At 36.9% G+C, this 11,994-nt stretch overlaps 1 protein-coding gene across 1 annotated transcript in view; it reads left to right on the plus strand.

Moving 5' to 3' along the window:
• MCM8 (minichromosome maintenance 8 homologous recombination repair factor) overlaps positions 1–10,180 on the plus strand; it is a 45,169-nt gene extending 34,989 nt beyond the window's left edge. The window contains exons 15-19 of the mRNA XM_039224266.1: positions 1,405–1,624; positions 1,922–2,131; positions 3,380–3,456; positions 7,328–7,517; positions 9,914–10,180. Coding sequence (XP_039080197.1) covers positions 1,405–1,624; positions 1,922–2,131; positions 3,380–3,456; positions 7,328–7,517; positions 9,914–10,006 — 790 coding nt within the window. The 3' untranslated portion in view covers positions 10,007–10,180. The remainder of the gene's footprint in view (positions 1–1,404; positions 1,625–1,921; positions 2,132–3,379; positions 3,457–7,327; positions 7,518–9,913) is intronic.
• Positions 10,181–11,994: the final 1,814 nt, after the last annotated feature.

Genomic DNA, 11,994 nt, shown 5'->3' on the forward strand with positions numbered 1-11,994 from the left:
CTTTTAGGAATCATTCTCATAGAAATAGTCACATAAGTGCACAGAGACATATTTACAGGTTAGGTATTATGGCATTGTTTATTACAACCAAAAATTGGAAACAGCTTACAATGCCCATTGAAAGAGAAGTGGTTAAACTATGGCAAGGCTGTACAGTGGAGAGTAGCAGTTACAAAAATGGAATTAGCTCTGTGTGTGCTGATAGGGGGACATGTCTGTGCTTTACTGTTAATTGAAAAGAGCACATTACATACTTATAAATGGGGTATGATCCCACTTTTCTCCAAAACAAAGTTTGTATTTGTATATATGTAAGCTTTCTCTTCTAATTTGTTCTGTACAGGTTGGACAGAAGGCATTGGAAAGGGAAAATAGATTGAAGGGATTGTGGAAGTGAGAAAAAGACCAAAAAAAAGCTGCTTGAAAAATTGGAAGCTTAAATTCTAGAGGGAAAAAAATCCAAATTTCCTAATATTTGATAATGTATACCTTTAATATAGAGATGGTAGATAGCAAAATATACAGATGCACTTGGAGATGCTATACCACTACCACCAAAAAAGTCAATCTAGGGACACCTGGGTGGCTCAGTCGGTTAAGCACCCAACTCTTGATCTCAGCTCAGGTCTTGATCTCAGGTCATGAGTTTAAGCCCCGTGCTGAGCATGAAGCCTACTTAAAAAAAGAAAGAAAAAACATCAATCTATTAGTTTTTCTTTGTAAAATGACAAAGTGTTATCTTGGAAAGATCAGAAATATCCTATTGAACAAGGACTTGGTTTTTAGATTCTAGTTTTTAGTGGTACCCAAACCTGCTTTGGGGTGTTGGCCAAATTCTTTAACCCCTCTGAATTCAGTTTTCTTGTTTCAAATAGAGAGGAAATCTGATTGGGAGGATCAGGGAAGATGACTTAGTAGAACACAGCATTTTTATTATGATGATTCTAATGACTTAAGAAAAAGTGTTTTTTTGTTTTTTTTTCTAAATGATCATAGATGTTTTGAGAGACTCAATGTTTTGGTGAAAGAAAACATACAAAAAATTAAAACAACCCAACTAGATAACCTTTGGTGTATCATATATCATTTATTTTAAAATTCAACTTCATTGTGTAGCTTACCATCAGGTAGTAATATAGAACACAGAAATGGTGTGAGAACGGGCCTTATCATTAACCAGCAAAGGTAGGTACATGTATGACTTGTTTACACGTTGAAGGGTGTGTAGCCTGGTGTGTCTCCCAAGTTGGTGGGTATATCGAATCCAAAAGCTATTCCTTGTTTCTTTAACCTAATCTTTATTTTTTTTTAAGTTCTACATGGAACTTGAATAGTAAGTGAGTAAATGGTTTTCTCTCTGTTTTGATTCCAATCATTGTTTCTTCCCTCTTTCATGCCTCTTAGAATGGGAAGTGCTCTGCTGTCCAGATTTGATTTGGTCTTTATCCTGTTAGACACCCCAAATGAGGACCATGATCACTTACTCTCTGAACATGTGATTGCAATAAGAGCTGGAAAGCAGAGAACTGTTAGCGGAGCCACTGTAGTTCGCATGAATAGTCAAGATTCAAATACTTCTGTACTTGAGGTGGTGTCCGATAAACCATTATCGGAAAGGTTAAAGGTATGAATGTTTCTCCTCCTTAATCATTCATTTTGGTTCTGTTTGAATGTCAGAGTTCAGTATGTTACTTATTGTAGGGCAGTAGTATATAGGCTTTCATGCCCAAACCTTTTGTATTACAGTAGTAGGGTTTATGTAAACAGTGTTTGAAATCATCTAAGTTACCTAGACTCAGAGCTGGAACTACAGTGTTTGGCTTCTTTAGAAAGTCTTTTAGACTTTTGTATGTATCTAAACAAGTTATTTAACAGAAAGACTTTATTTGCTATCCTTGTAATCTTTTTTATCATGCTTCAGGTGGTTCCTGGAGAAACAATAGATCTAATCCCCCACCAGCTGTTGAGAAAGTACATTGGTTATGCTCGGCAGTACGTCTATCCAAGACTGTCTACAGAAGCTGCTCAGATTCTGCAAGATTTTTACCTTGAGCTCCGGAAACAGAGCCAACGGTTAAATAGCTCACCAATCACTACTAGGCAGTTGGAATCTCTGATTCGTCTAACAGAAGTTTGTTTAAAATTTATACTTTTTTGACTTAAAATTGGGGTCAAGAGTTGGTATGACTTCTCTCAATTTCCTGCATAATTAACTTGATTTTTCTTCCAACTGAGAGACTATTAGAAATGGATATATAATAACTTTTTTTAAGGTTTGGTCATATCTGTAACATAAGCAATCAAGCCACTTCTTTGTACACACAGGACCAGTTACTAACCATGCAGCTTCTTTTCCCCCTTTTAATGACATTGAAAACTCCTGGAGTGTGGCAGGTGGTTAGGTTAGTTAAGGATTCTGAGATTCTACGTAAGTATATGGGAACATGGAATGTGTCAGTTTTTGATTTGATACATGACAGATCCTTAAGGGTAGTATCGGTTTTTCTAATGGCAGTAACATTTATTCACAGGTTTGGAATGCTAAGAGAACTCTGGCAGTTAAAAACAGCTGGAGTTTGGGCTTTTTGCTTTTAAAATCATATTAATCCTTCTGTGTTGTTTGAACAAATCTGTGGCATGATTTCCTGAAAGTAAAAGGCAAGAAAAAACCAAGTGTATTTCATAACTAAATTTTCTGAAATGAACACTCAAAAAGACATGTTAGATAAAAATAAATCTTAATCCTATTTTATTTAGTGTATTTAGTTTATTAAGTTTATTTATTTTGATAGAAGGTGGGGAGGGCCAGAGAGAAAGAGAGAGAGAGAATCCCAGGTAGGCCCTGTGCTGTCAGCACGGAGCCCAGTGTGGGGCTCTAACCCACAAACTGTGAGATCATGATCTGAGCAGAAGTCAAGAGTTGGACGCTTAACTGACTGAGCCACCCAGGTACCCCTAATCCACATTTTAAATGAGTGGTTGGGGTGCCAGAGTGACCCAGTCAGTTAAACATCTGACTTTGGCTCAGGTCATGATCTCGCAGTTCATGGGTTCGAGCCCCGTTTCAGGCTCTGTGCTGACAGCTCAGAGCCTGGAGCTGCTACAGATTCTGTGTCTCCTTCTCTCTCTGCCCCTCCCCTGCTTGCACACTGTCTCTCTATCTCTCAAAAATAAATAAACACTTAAAAAAATGTTTTAATGCATGTTTTCATGCTCAAGTTTTCAGATAATTTTATTCTTTTCATATTACAGTCCTCCTCCCCCAATTAATTTTTGTGTAAAATGAATAAATGAAATAAGCTGAGACATACTTTACCTGCTCAAACAATGTTAAATATACTTACTATTATTATTTAAAAATGGTTGTTTTCTTTCAAAGGCACGAGCAAGGTTGGAATTAAGAGAAGAAGCAACCAAAGAAGATGCTGAGGATATAGTTGAAGTTATGAAGTATAGGTAAGATTAAATCTTAAGTACTGTTTTAAATGAAATATGTCATCTTTTCATCACAAATTAAATATTTAATTATGCCAATCAAAATTATTTTTACTTAACCCGTTGGATCCTCTGAACAAACTATATTTTCTTGGTTTGAAACATCTGTATAAATAAGCAATCTTTATATTAAAATTTTTTTGAAAGGGTAATACATTCACATAGTCATAAAGTCAGTTAAGAAATACATATTTTGAGAATACTCAAAAGTGACAGCCTCATCATGGGTAAAATCATTAACACTTACTGACTACCAACCCTTTCAACCAATTCCTAACATATTCCCTTTTGTGTCAATATCCTGTTGGTTTAATATTATACTGTGCTTGAACTGTCTGTTTCCTCTTTTACATGATCCAATACTAGGGCTTGAGAGGTCTTGTAGACGAAAATGTTACCAGGCTGGCTTCATTCCCTCTCCAGTTGACCTCATTGTGTTGGAGGCCCTCCAGTTGCCGTTTGTAAGCATCTAGATAGTCTAGGAATTACTAGACTGTCTCACACAATGTGCTGCTAGGGATTCATTGTACTAGTATGTGAAGTAAAGGAATGGCCAGAAACACCATTTGTCTGCCTGACCCCTGGTGGGCCTAGCTTCCTGGCAGACCAGACCAATAAGAAGCCTAGAGACTCCCTGCAGGGCACCTGGCTGGCTCAGTTGGTAGAACATGTGACTCCTAATCTCAGAGTCTTGAGTTTAAGCCCCATGTGTAAGGCATACTTTAAAAAAAAGAAAGTAAGAAACCTAAAGATAGCCCTAACAGAGATCCTTTTTTCACTCCAAGACAAAGCCACTGAACCTAATCAAAATTCCAAAAAATTTGGATTCTAACTTTTTTCCCAATTAAGAACAAGGACTACTGGTAGCGACTTCTTATTTAATGATAAAAAGTTGCCTCTTTGTTTACAATTTTTCTGAGCAGACTGTTTTTTTTTTCTTTAAGTTTGTTTTTATTTGTTTTGAGAGAGAGAACATGTACATGTGCACAAGCGGGAGAGGGAGCAAGAATCCCAAGCGGCTCCACACTGTCAGTGCAAAACCTGACGTGGGGCTTGATCCTGCAAGCCACGAGATCATGACCTGAGCCGAAACCAAGAGTTGTGTCCTTCACCAACTGAGCCACCCAGGTGCCCCTGAGCATCCTGCTCTTAAAATCTCCACCTGTGGGGGTGAGGCTAACTTCTACTCCTGGTTTCCTTTTCCATTTAATGATCTCTCACCCTTGAGGCCTACTGCTGCCTGGTTCTACTGAATAATAACATGTGCTTCTACTTCATAGACTTTTGTCTATCCAGCAAATCAGGGACCAAAGTACCTTGTTACCCTCTCTTACCTGTAACATTCTCTTTTTAGGCTTTACCCTAACTTAGTTTCCATAGGCCTCAGACTCCAGACATTGCCTCAAACAGCTATCTGGTATTTCTCCACAATTAGTCCACTGGTCTGATTTGTTCTCCTGTCTGAGCATTACACTTAAGATAAATTACATATTAAATCTTTTCAATAAAAACGCCATATTGGTTCTGCATGTCTGAATCTCCATGTCGGACAGTGTTTACATGTACTTTGCCATCCAGGAGAAACTCTTCCATATTTCTTGTGTAACTTTTGTATTTTTTTCTACTACTTCTCAAAGATGCCTTGCTGGCAATTCCGAATTAGTTTTAGGCTGTCAGTTTACTCTTGAACTCCTGAAAAAAGAGATTTCATTGTTAACTATAAACAGTATCTACATGAGATTACCAGTTTCCTTGAACTGAATGTGTTTTATTGGCTTTTATAAAAATTTTCAGATAAAAAGAATAGGTTGATTCCTAGTGATTGGAATTACCTGCTATTATTTCCATGGTAGATATCAAGATCCAGTTAAACACACTGAGACTAACTAGATTGTGAATTATCTGTTTTTTTATACTTTCCATGCTTTCTGTCTTTAGGGTCCCTGCTCTCCTAGAGTGTAGACTGTTGTCTTTACCCATGTACTACCAGTCCCATACATAGCACACAATACACCCTCAGTAAATGTACTGCACTGATAGTAAAGTTGACTTTAGGACTCATCTTTCATTCATTAACTCTTCCATTTCAGAGTTTCCCTCACTTGAGTTTTGATGTTTGCACTTAATGTGGTCTTGAATCTATAAAACTACGTTTTAACTCAGAAGCAGAAACCAAAATAAGAAAAATCTAAACTGTGATTCAGTTCATCATAGTTATCAAAGCACATCACTATAAAAACTAAATGTTTATGGCCAACAGTTCACATAAGTTTTCTTTAAAATATACTAGGAAGCACAGGAGAATAGAGCCACCTTCAAAGATGAAACATTGAGTTTTTTCTATTTCAGCACAGTGACTCAGATATTTATAAGTCTTCACATCTGAAACCATGTAGCTCAGACTCAAATCCTGGGTATTCCATTCATTGGCTGTGTAACCTTTGGCAAGTCACTTACCTTACTAGACTTTGCTTCTTCATCTATAAAATGGGAATAAGAACAGTCTCTAAATCAGAGGATTGTTAGACTAAATGAGGTAGCATATGATGATTAAATATAAGTTAGATGTTAATTGTTAATAACATAGTAGTCTAAAGCATTTTTGACAAGTATCTTTTGAGAAATAAGTTATTGTTTATCATATTTACATTAATCATATTACATTTCTTACCATTTATTATAGTCTGATTTGGATGACCCATTCCTATTTGTACAGTTTCTCTTTCATATAGGCGCTTATCTATTCAGGGAACAAAATGAAGCTATGTTTTTAGTAACCCTGTAAACTCATTGCTCTGAGCTCCCCGAGGGCAGGAATTACATCTGTTTTTATTCACCACTATAAGTCTGGTGCCTAGCAGGTGACCAATTTATATATGATTAACCAATTCCTGATTACATTACATTTTTGCCTCTGAGCTTTGCTGTGAGATGTGTGCCATTGTACAGGCAGGGAGTCAGCCACAGAGCTGGATTAGAGATGATGGCTAATTTTATCTCTAACTGGTGTTTTCAGACTTCTGGCTAAAATCCACCATCAAGAATGCATATATCTTTCTTTGATGATGCTGTGAAAGAGGAAGCAGCAGAGAACTGGAAATAATAGGTGGATCCTTTCATATCTAACCATCATTACTACAAGTCAGCAGAACCATTGTAGTTCATTCCCATAGTATTTTTAAATATCTTTCATCTGCCAGGTGCTGCACTAGGAGTTGGGAACATATCTTTGTCCTCTAATGCCTAAATTTAGTATGTTTAGAATTTCTTTTTTGGGGGGCATCTGGGTGGCTCAGTCAGTTAAGCGTCCCACTTCAGCTCAGGTCATGATCTCATGGTTCGTGGGTTGGAGCCCCATGTTGGGGTCAGTGCTGATAGCCAGCTCAGAGCCTGGAGCCTGTTTCAGATTCTGTGTCTCCCTCTCTCTCTGACCCTACCTTGCTCACACTGTCTGTCTGTCTGTCTGTCTCTCTGTCTCTCTCTCTGGAATAAATAAAAACACACACAAAAAAAGAATTTCTTTTTTTTTTCATGAATCAAAAAGAATGTTCCAGGCATTTATATCGTAGTCTATCAACTTTGTATTCTTAATGCTTTTCTCTTTTCAAATGTAGATGTTTCTTAAAAGTGGTAACTGTGTCCAAAAATATTTTTATCCTCACATAGTTCATACCACAGTGAATTTCATAGTGGCTGTTCAAGCAATACATGTTGATATCTTTGCTACATGAGCTTCATGGTTATTTCCATATTTTTCTTCTTATGAATTGGGACAAAAATTTCCATAGCCATGTTACATTGGGTAACTGTGTTTTTCTCCCTTCTCATTAAGCATGCTAGGCACTTACTCTGATGAATTTGGAAACCTAGATTTTGAGCGATCCCAGCATGGTTCTGGAATGAGCAACAGGTCAACAGCAAAAAGATTTATTTCTGCTCTCAACAACATTGCTGAAAGAACTTACAATAATTTATTTCAGTTTCAACAACTTCGGCAGATTGCCAAAGAGCTTAACATTCAGGTATGATAGCCAAATACTTAATCTTTTTTATGACAGTGTCAGGAGGTCTTTATTACGTATAGAACTTTTAAATATCAGAATATGGAAATATCAGACTGTGGAAAACAGTATGGAAATTACTCAAAAAATTAAAAGTAGAACTACCATATGATCCAGCAATCACAGTATCATATATTTACCCAAAGAGTACAAAAACATTGATTCAAAGGGATATATACACCACTGTGATTATTGCAACATTATTTAAAATAGCCAAATCATGGAAACAGCACAAGTGTCAATTGATAGATGAAGAGATAAAGAAGATGTGGTATATGTATATACAGAGAGAGAGAGAGAGAAACGGAGCATGAGTAGGGGAGGGGCAGAGAGAGAGGGAGACACAGAATCTGAAGCAGACTCCAGGCTCTGAGCTGTCAGCACAGAGCCTGACGCAGGGCTCAAATCCACGAACCACGAGATCATGACCTGAGCCAGTTGGACACTTAACTGACTGAGCTACCCAGGGACCCCAAAGAAACAGACTCTTAGCTATAGTGAACAAACAGATGGTTATCAGAGGGGAGGTGGGTGAAGGAATGGGTGAAATAAGTGATGGGGATTAAGAGTACACTTTGTCAGGGGCAACTGGGTGACTCAGTTGGTGGAGTGTGCTCCTCTTAATCTCAGGGTGGTCAGCTTGAGCCCCACATTGGGTGCAGAGATTACTTAAAAATAAAATCTTTGCTGGAGTGCCTAGGGTGGCTCACTCAGTTAAGTGTTGGACTCTTGATTTTGGCTAAGGTCATAGTCTGATGGTTTGTGGGTTTGAGCCCCATGTTGGGCTCTGTGCTGATACTGCAGAGCCTGCTTGAGATCTTTTCTCTCCCCCTCTCTCTGACCCTCCCCTGCTCATTCTCTCTTTCTCTCTCTCGCAAAAATAAATAAACTTAAATAAATAAATAAAAATAAAATATTTGGAAAAAAGTATCATGATGAGCACTAAGTAATGTATGGAATTGTTGAGTCACTATATTGTTCGTCTGAAATGAATATAACACTGTATGTTAACTACACTGGAACTAAAAATTAAAAATAAATATAATGGAGATTGAAAAAAGAATAAAAGATTTGGACAAAAAGAACGAAATAGGTTTTTTTGAAGTATTTCAAAATATAAGCTTTATTTTCTTTATTTAAGCTATGAAATTAGCTGCTCAGAGCTTTTAAAAAAACAAAACAAAACAGCAGTTTTAGGGTTCCTGGGTGGCTCAGTCAATTAAGCATCCAGTTTTTGGTCTCAGCTCAGATCTTGATCTCAGGGTCGTGAGTTCAAGCCCCATGTTGGACCCCACTCTGGGCATGAAGCCTACCTAAAAACAAAAACAAGAAAACCTATCAGTTTTTATCTAAAACGCATCCTGATAGTTGAGGGAAACATAACAAGATTCATTTTCCATGTTTTTCTGACAGTCTTTTGTGGGCAAGTCATCTTAACATCTTTGAATCTTAGTTTCCTCATTTGTTAAATAGACATGATTCCAGGGGCACCTGGGTGGCTCAGTTGGTTAAGCCTCTGACTTCAGCTCAGGTTATGATCTCACGGTTTGTGAGTTTGAGCCTTGCATCGGGCTATGTGCTGACAGCTTGAAGCCTGGGCCTGCCTAGGATTCTATGTCTCCCTCTCTCTCTGCCCTTCCCCCACTTGCTCTCTCTCTCTCTCTCTCTCTCTCTCTCAAAAATAAACAAACATTAAAAAAACTTTCTTTTAAATAGACATGATTCTATCTATTCTGCTACTTAAAAGTTTTAGTGAAAATGGATGTAATACAACTTTAAACATGTAAGACAGTTTATATGGAAAACTGCCCACTTAATTTCAAAATTGGAGCTAATCTAATTTTTGTTTTGAAGCTAATTTAAAACAAATAAAAAAGTACTCTGGATACTAGAGTTTTTATTTTTTTATTTTTTTTTTAATTTATTTTTTTTTTATATTTTTATTTATTTCCAGGAGAGAGAGAGACAGCATGAGCAGGGGAGGGTCAGAGAGAGAGGGAGACGCAGACTCTGAAACAGGCTCCAGGCTCTGAGCTGGCAGTCAGCACAGAGCCCGACGCGGGGCTCAAACCCACAAACCGCGAGATCATGACCTAAGCGAAAGTCGGACGCTTAACCGACTAAGCCACCCAGGCGCCCCTGGAGTTTTTATTTTTGATTAACTCAGCAAATCAAATAGAATAGAATCTCACAATAGAATTGAAAGCTCATATGTAAGCAGTTTTCTCTGTGAGGAAGTAAAATAAATTTATTTGCCCAAGAACTTGAGAATTGCATGCTATGGTTTGAGAGATTCATTTTATAAATCATAATCTTGCATATTATTTAATGGGCTATTTTTTGATGATTTATTCTAGGTTGCTGATTTTGAAAATTTTATTGGATCACTAAATGACCAAGGTTACCTCTTGAAAAAAGGCCCAAAGGTTTACCAACTTCAAACTATGTAAAAGGACTATCAACCCAGAACCTCCTGAGATTGGCAGTTAAAAACTATCTCAATAATAAAGAATATGTAAAAAATGTATATATGTATATATTGTTCTCTGGAAGATGAGGTCCTAAAATTAATGTAATAGGAAAAAAAAGTTATAAAGCCTTGTGTGTATTTTTTACAGCTTATCTGAAAGATGAAAAATAAATTGTTTATATTTTTAAATGATGTGATTATATATATTATATATAGTTGTATTTTTTACCTCTTTTATCCTTATAAATATTTAATCTTGTTTTTTATATTAAGTGTCCATCTGGGTAAGCATTTGCTAAGTTACATCTTAATGTTTAAATAGTTCTAACACACAAAAAATGATTATCTTTCAGAAATAAATTGAAACCAACTTTCAATACCAAAAAAGTTTGGAAATATTTATATTGACACGTTTAACTTAACACCTTAACTACTAAAAAAATTTTAAACTATGTTTTATTACCAAAGTTAAATATGTACCTATTGGGTTTTTTTTTAATGTTTATTTTTGAGAGAGAGAGAACAAGCTGGGGAGGGGCAGAGAGAAAAGGGGACAGAGGGTCCCAAGCGAGCTCCATGGTGATGGCAGTGAGCCTGATGTGGGGCTCAAACTCACAAATCTTGAGATCATGACCCAAGCCAAAGTTGGACGCTCGCTCAACTAACTGAGCCACCCAAGTGCCCCAAATATGTTCCAGTTTTAAGTCAATAGCTGTGTAAGGCTTATATTAAAACCAAGCAACCTCAACCCATTACACAGAGGTTGAATATGCTGTTCTCCTATTCTGTGTACGTATATAAATACAGATACACAGTTTCCTGTTTCTTTCCAATTTAGCTATATGTCATGATTTTTAGTTAAATCTATATTTAGCTTTCACATTATCATGACTATTGAATATTACCCATTTCCTTTCTTGTATGGGACGTTTTGTTTTCATTAGAGTTAATTTTTTGTTCAATGACTTAGCTTTCTATGTACTGACCACGAATTTGGCCCCAAGGCTCCACTGCAAGTCTAAGTCTCCTCTCAGAACATGCAAACAAATTAAATAGTCTATTTTAACTTCTTGAAAACCTCTCTCCTGGATTTCTTTAGTGTTTTCCAGTTTGAACTACACAGCTGTCATCTCGGGATTTCTTATTTTCTCTCCCATTTCCTGGCTTTTATATCTTCCTCATTCTTGTTTCACTCTCTCCTTTTAGTAGAACAAATTGTCTGGTAGCTTCCTGAGAAAGAGTTCATAAGGCAAATTCTACCCTTACCCCTGGATTGAGCATAGAATTTTCATTTGTAAAATTAAAATTAGATACTGCTGTTTAGAAATCCAAGGCCACTATGATTTTTATTCTTAACATGTGACCTTTTTTTCTTGTATGTGACCTTTTTTTTCTCTTCTTGAGAAGGTGCTTGGATCTTCCCTTTTCCTGGGTATTCTGAAATTGTATTATGTTTAATAACTAACCAGGTGGTTTCTCATGCCAAAAATATTGGTATTATCTCTACCGCTTTTTTTCTCTTATCCCTGTATCAGTCCATCAGCAGGTTTGCTCAGCACCTCTAATTGGTTTGAATTCCACTATTTTGGATTGAGCCACCCTCTCTTGTCCTGCTTTGTAAGGACAAAGACTTCTCTTTATTCTGTTGCTGATGCCCCAGCAGGTGGAACAGATTTTTGACACATGCCCTCCGAGGTGGACACACAGACATGGGTGATTATACCACTTAAAAATGAGGACACTGGACTTAACCAAAGTAGGTAAGCAACTTGATGTAGGAATATGAAAAATAACAAGAGAATAAAAAGGATTCCTAGTAACAAGATGGAAGCATTCTCCTCTTTCTCTCCTATGAAGTTGCTTAACACCAATAAGGAAACTGAGAAATACAAATACATAGTCCATCTTCTGTGAACTGGGAAGCAACCGAAACTCCAAACCCCAGCATACTAGGGAAAACTGCCAAAA

The sequence above is a fragment of the Hyaena hyaena genome, unplaced genomic scaffold, assembly GCF_003009895.1.
Source record: "Hyaena hyaena isolate Hyena2069 unplaced genomic scaffold, ASM300989v1 scaffold_16, whole genome shotgun sequence".
In the NCBI taxonomy this organism is placed as follows: Eukaryota; Metazoa; Chordata; class Mammalia; order Carnivora; family Hyaenidae; genus Hyaena; species Hyaena hyaena.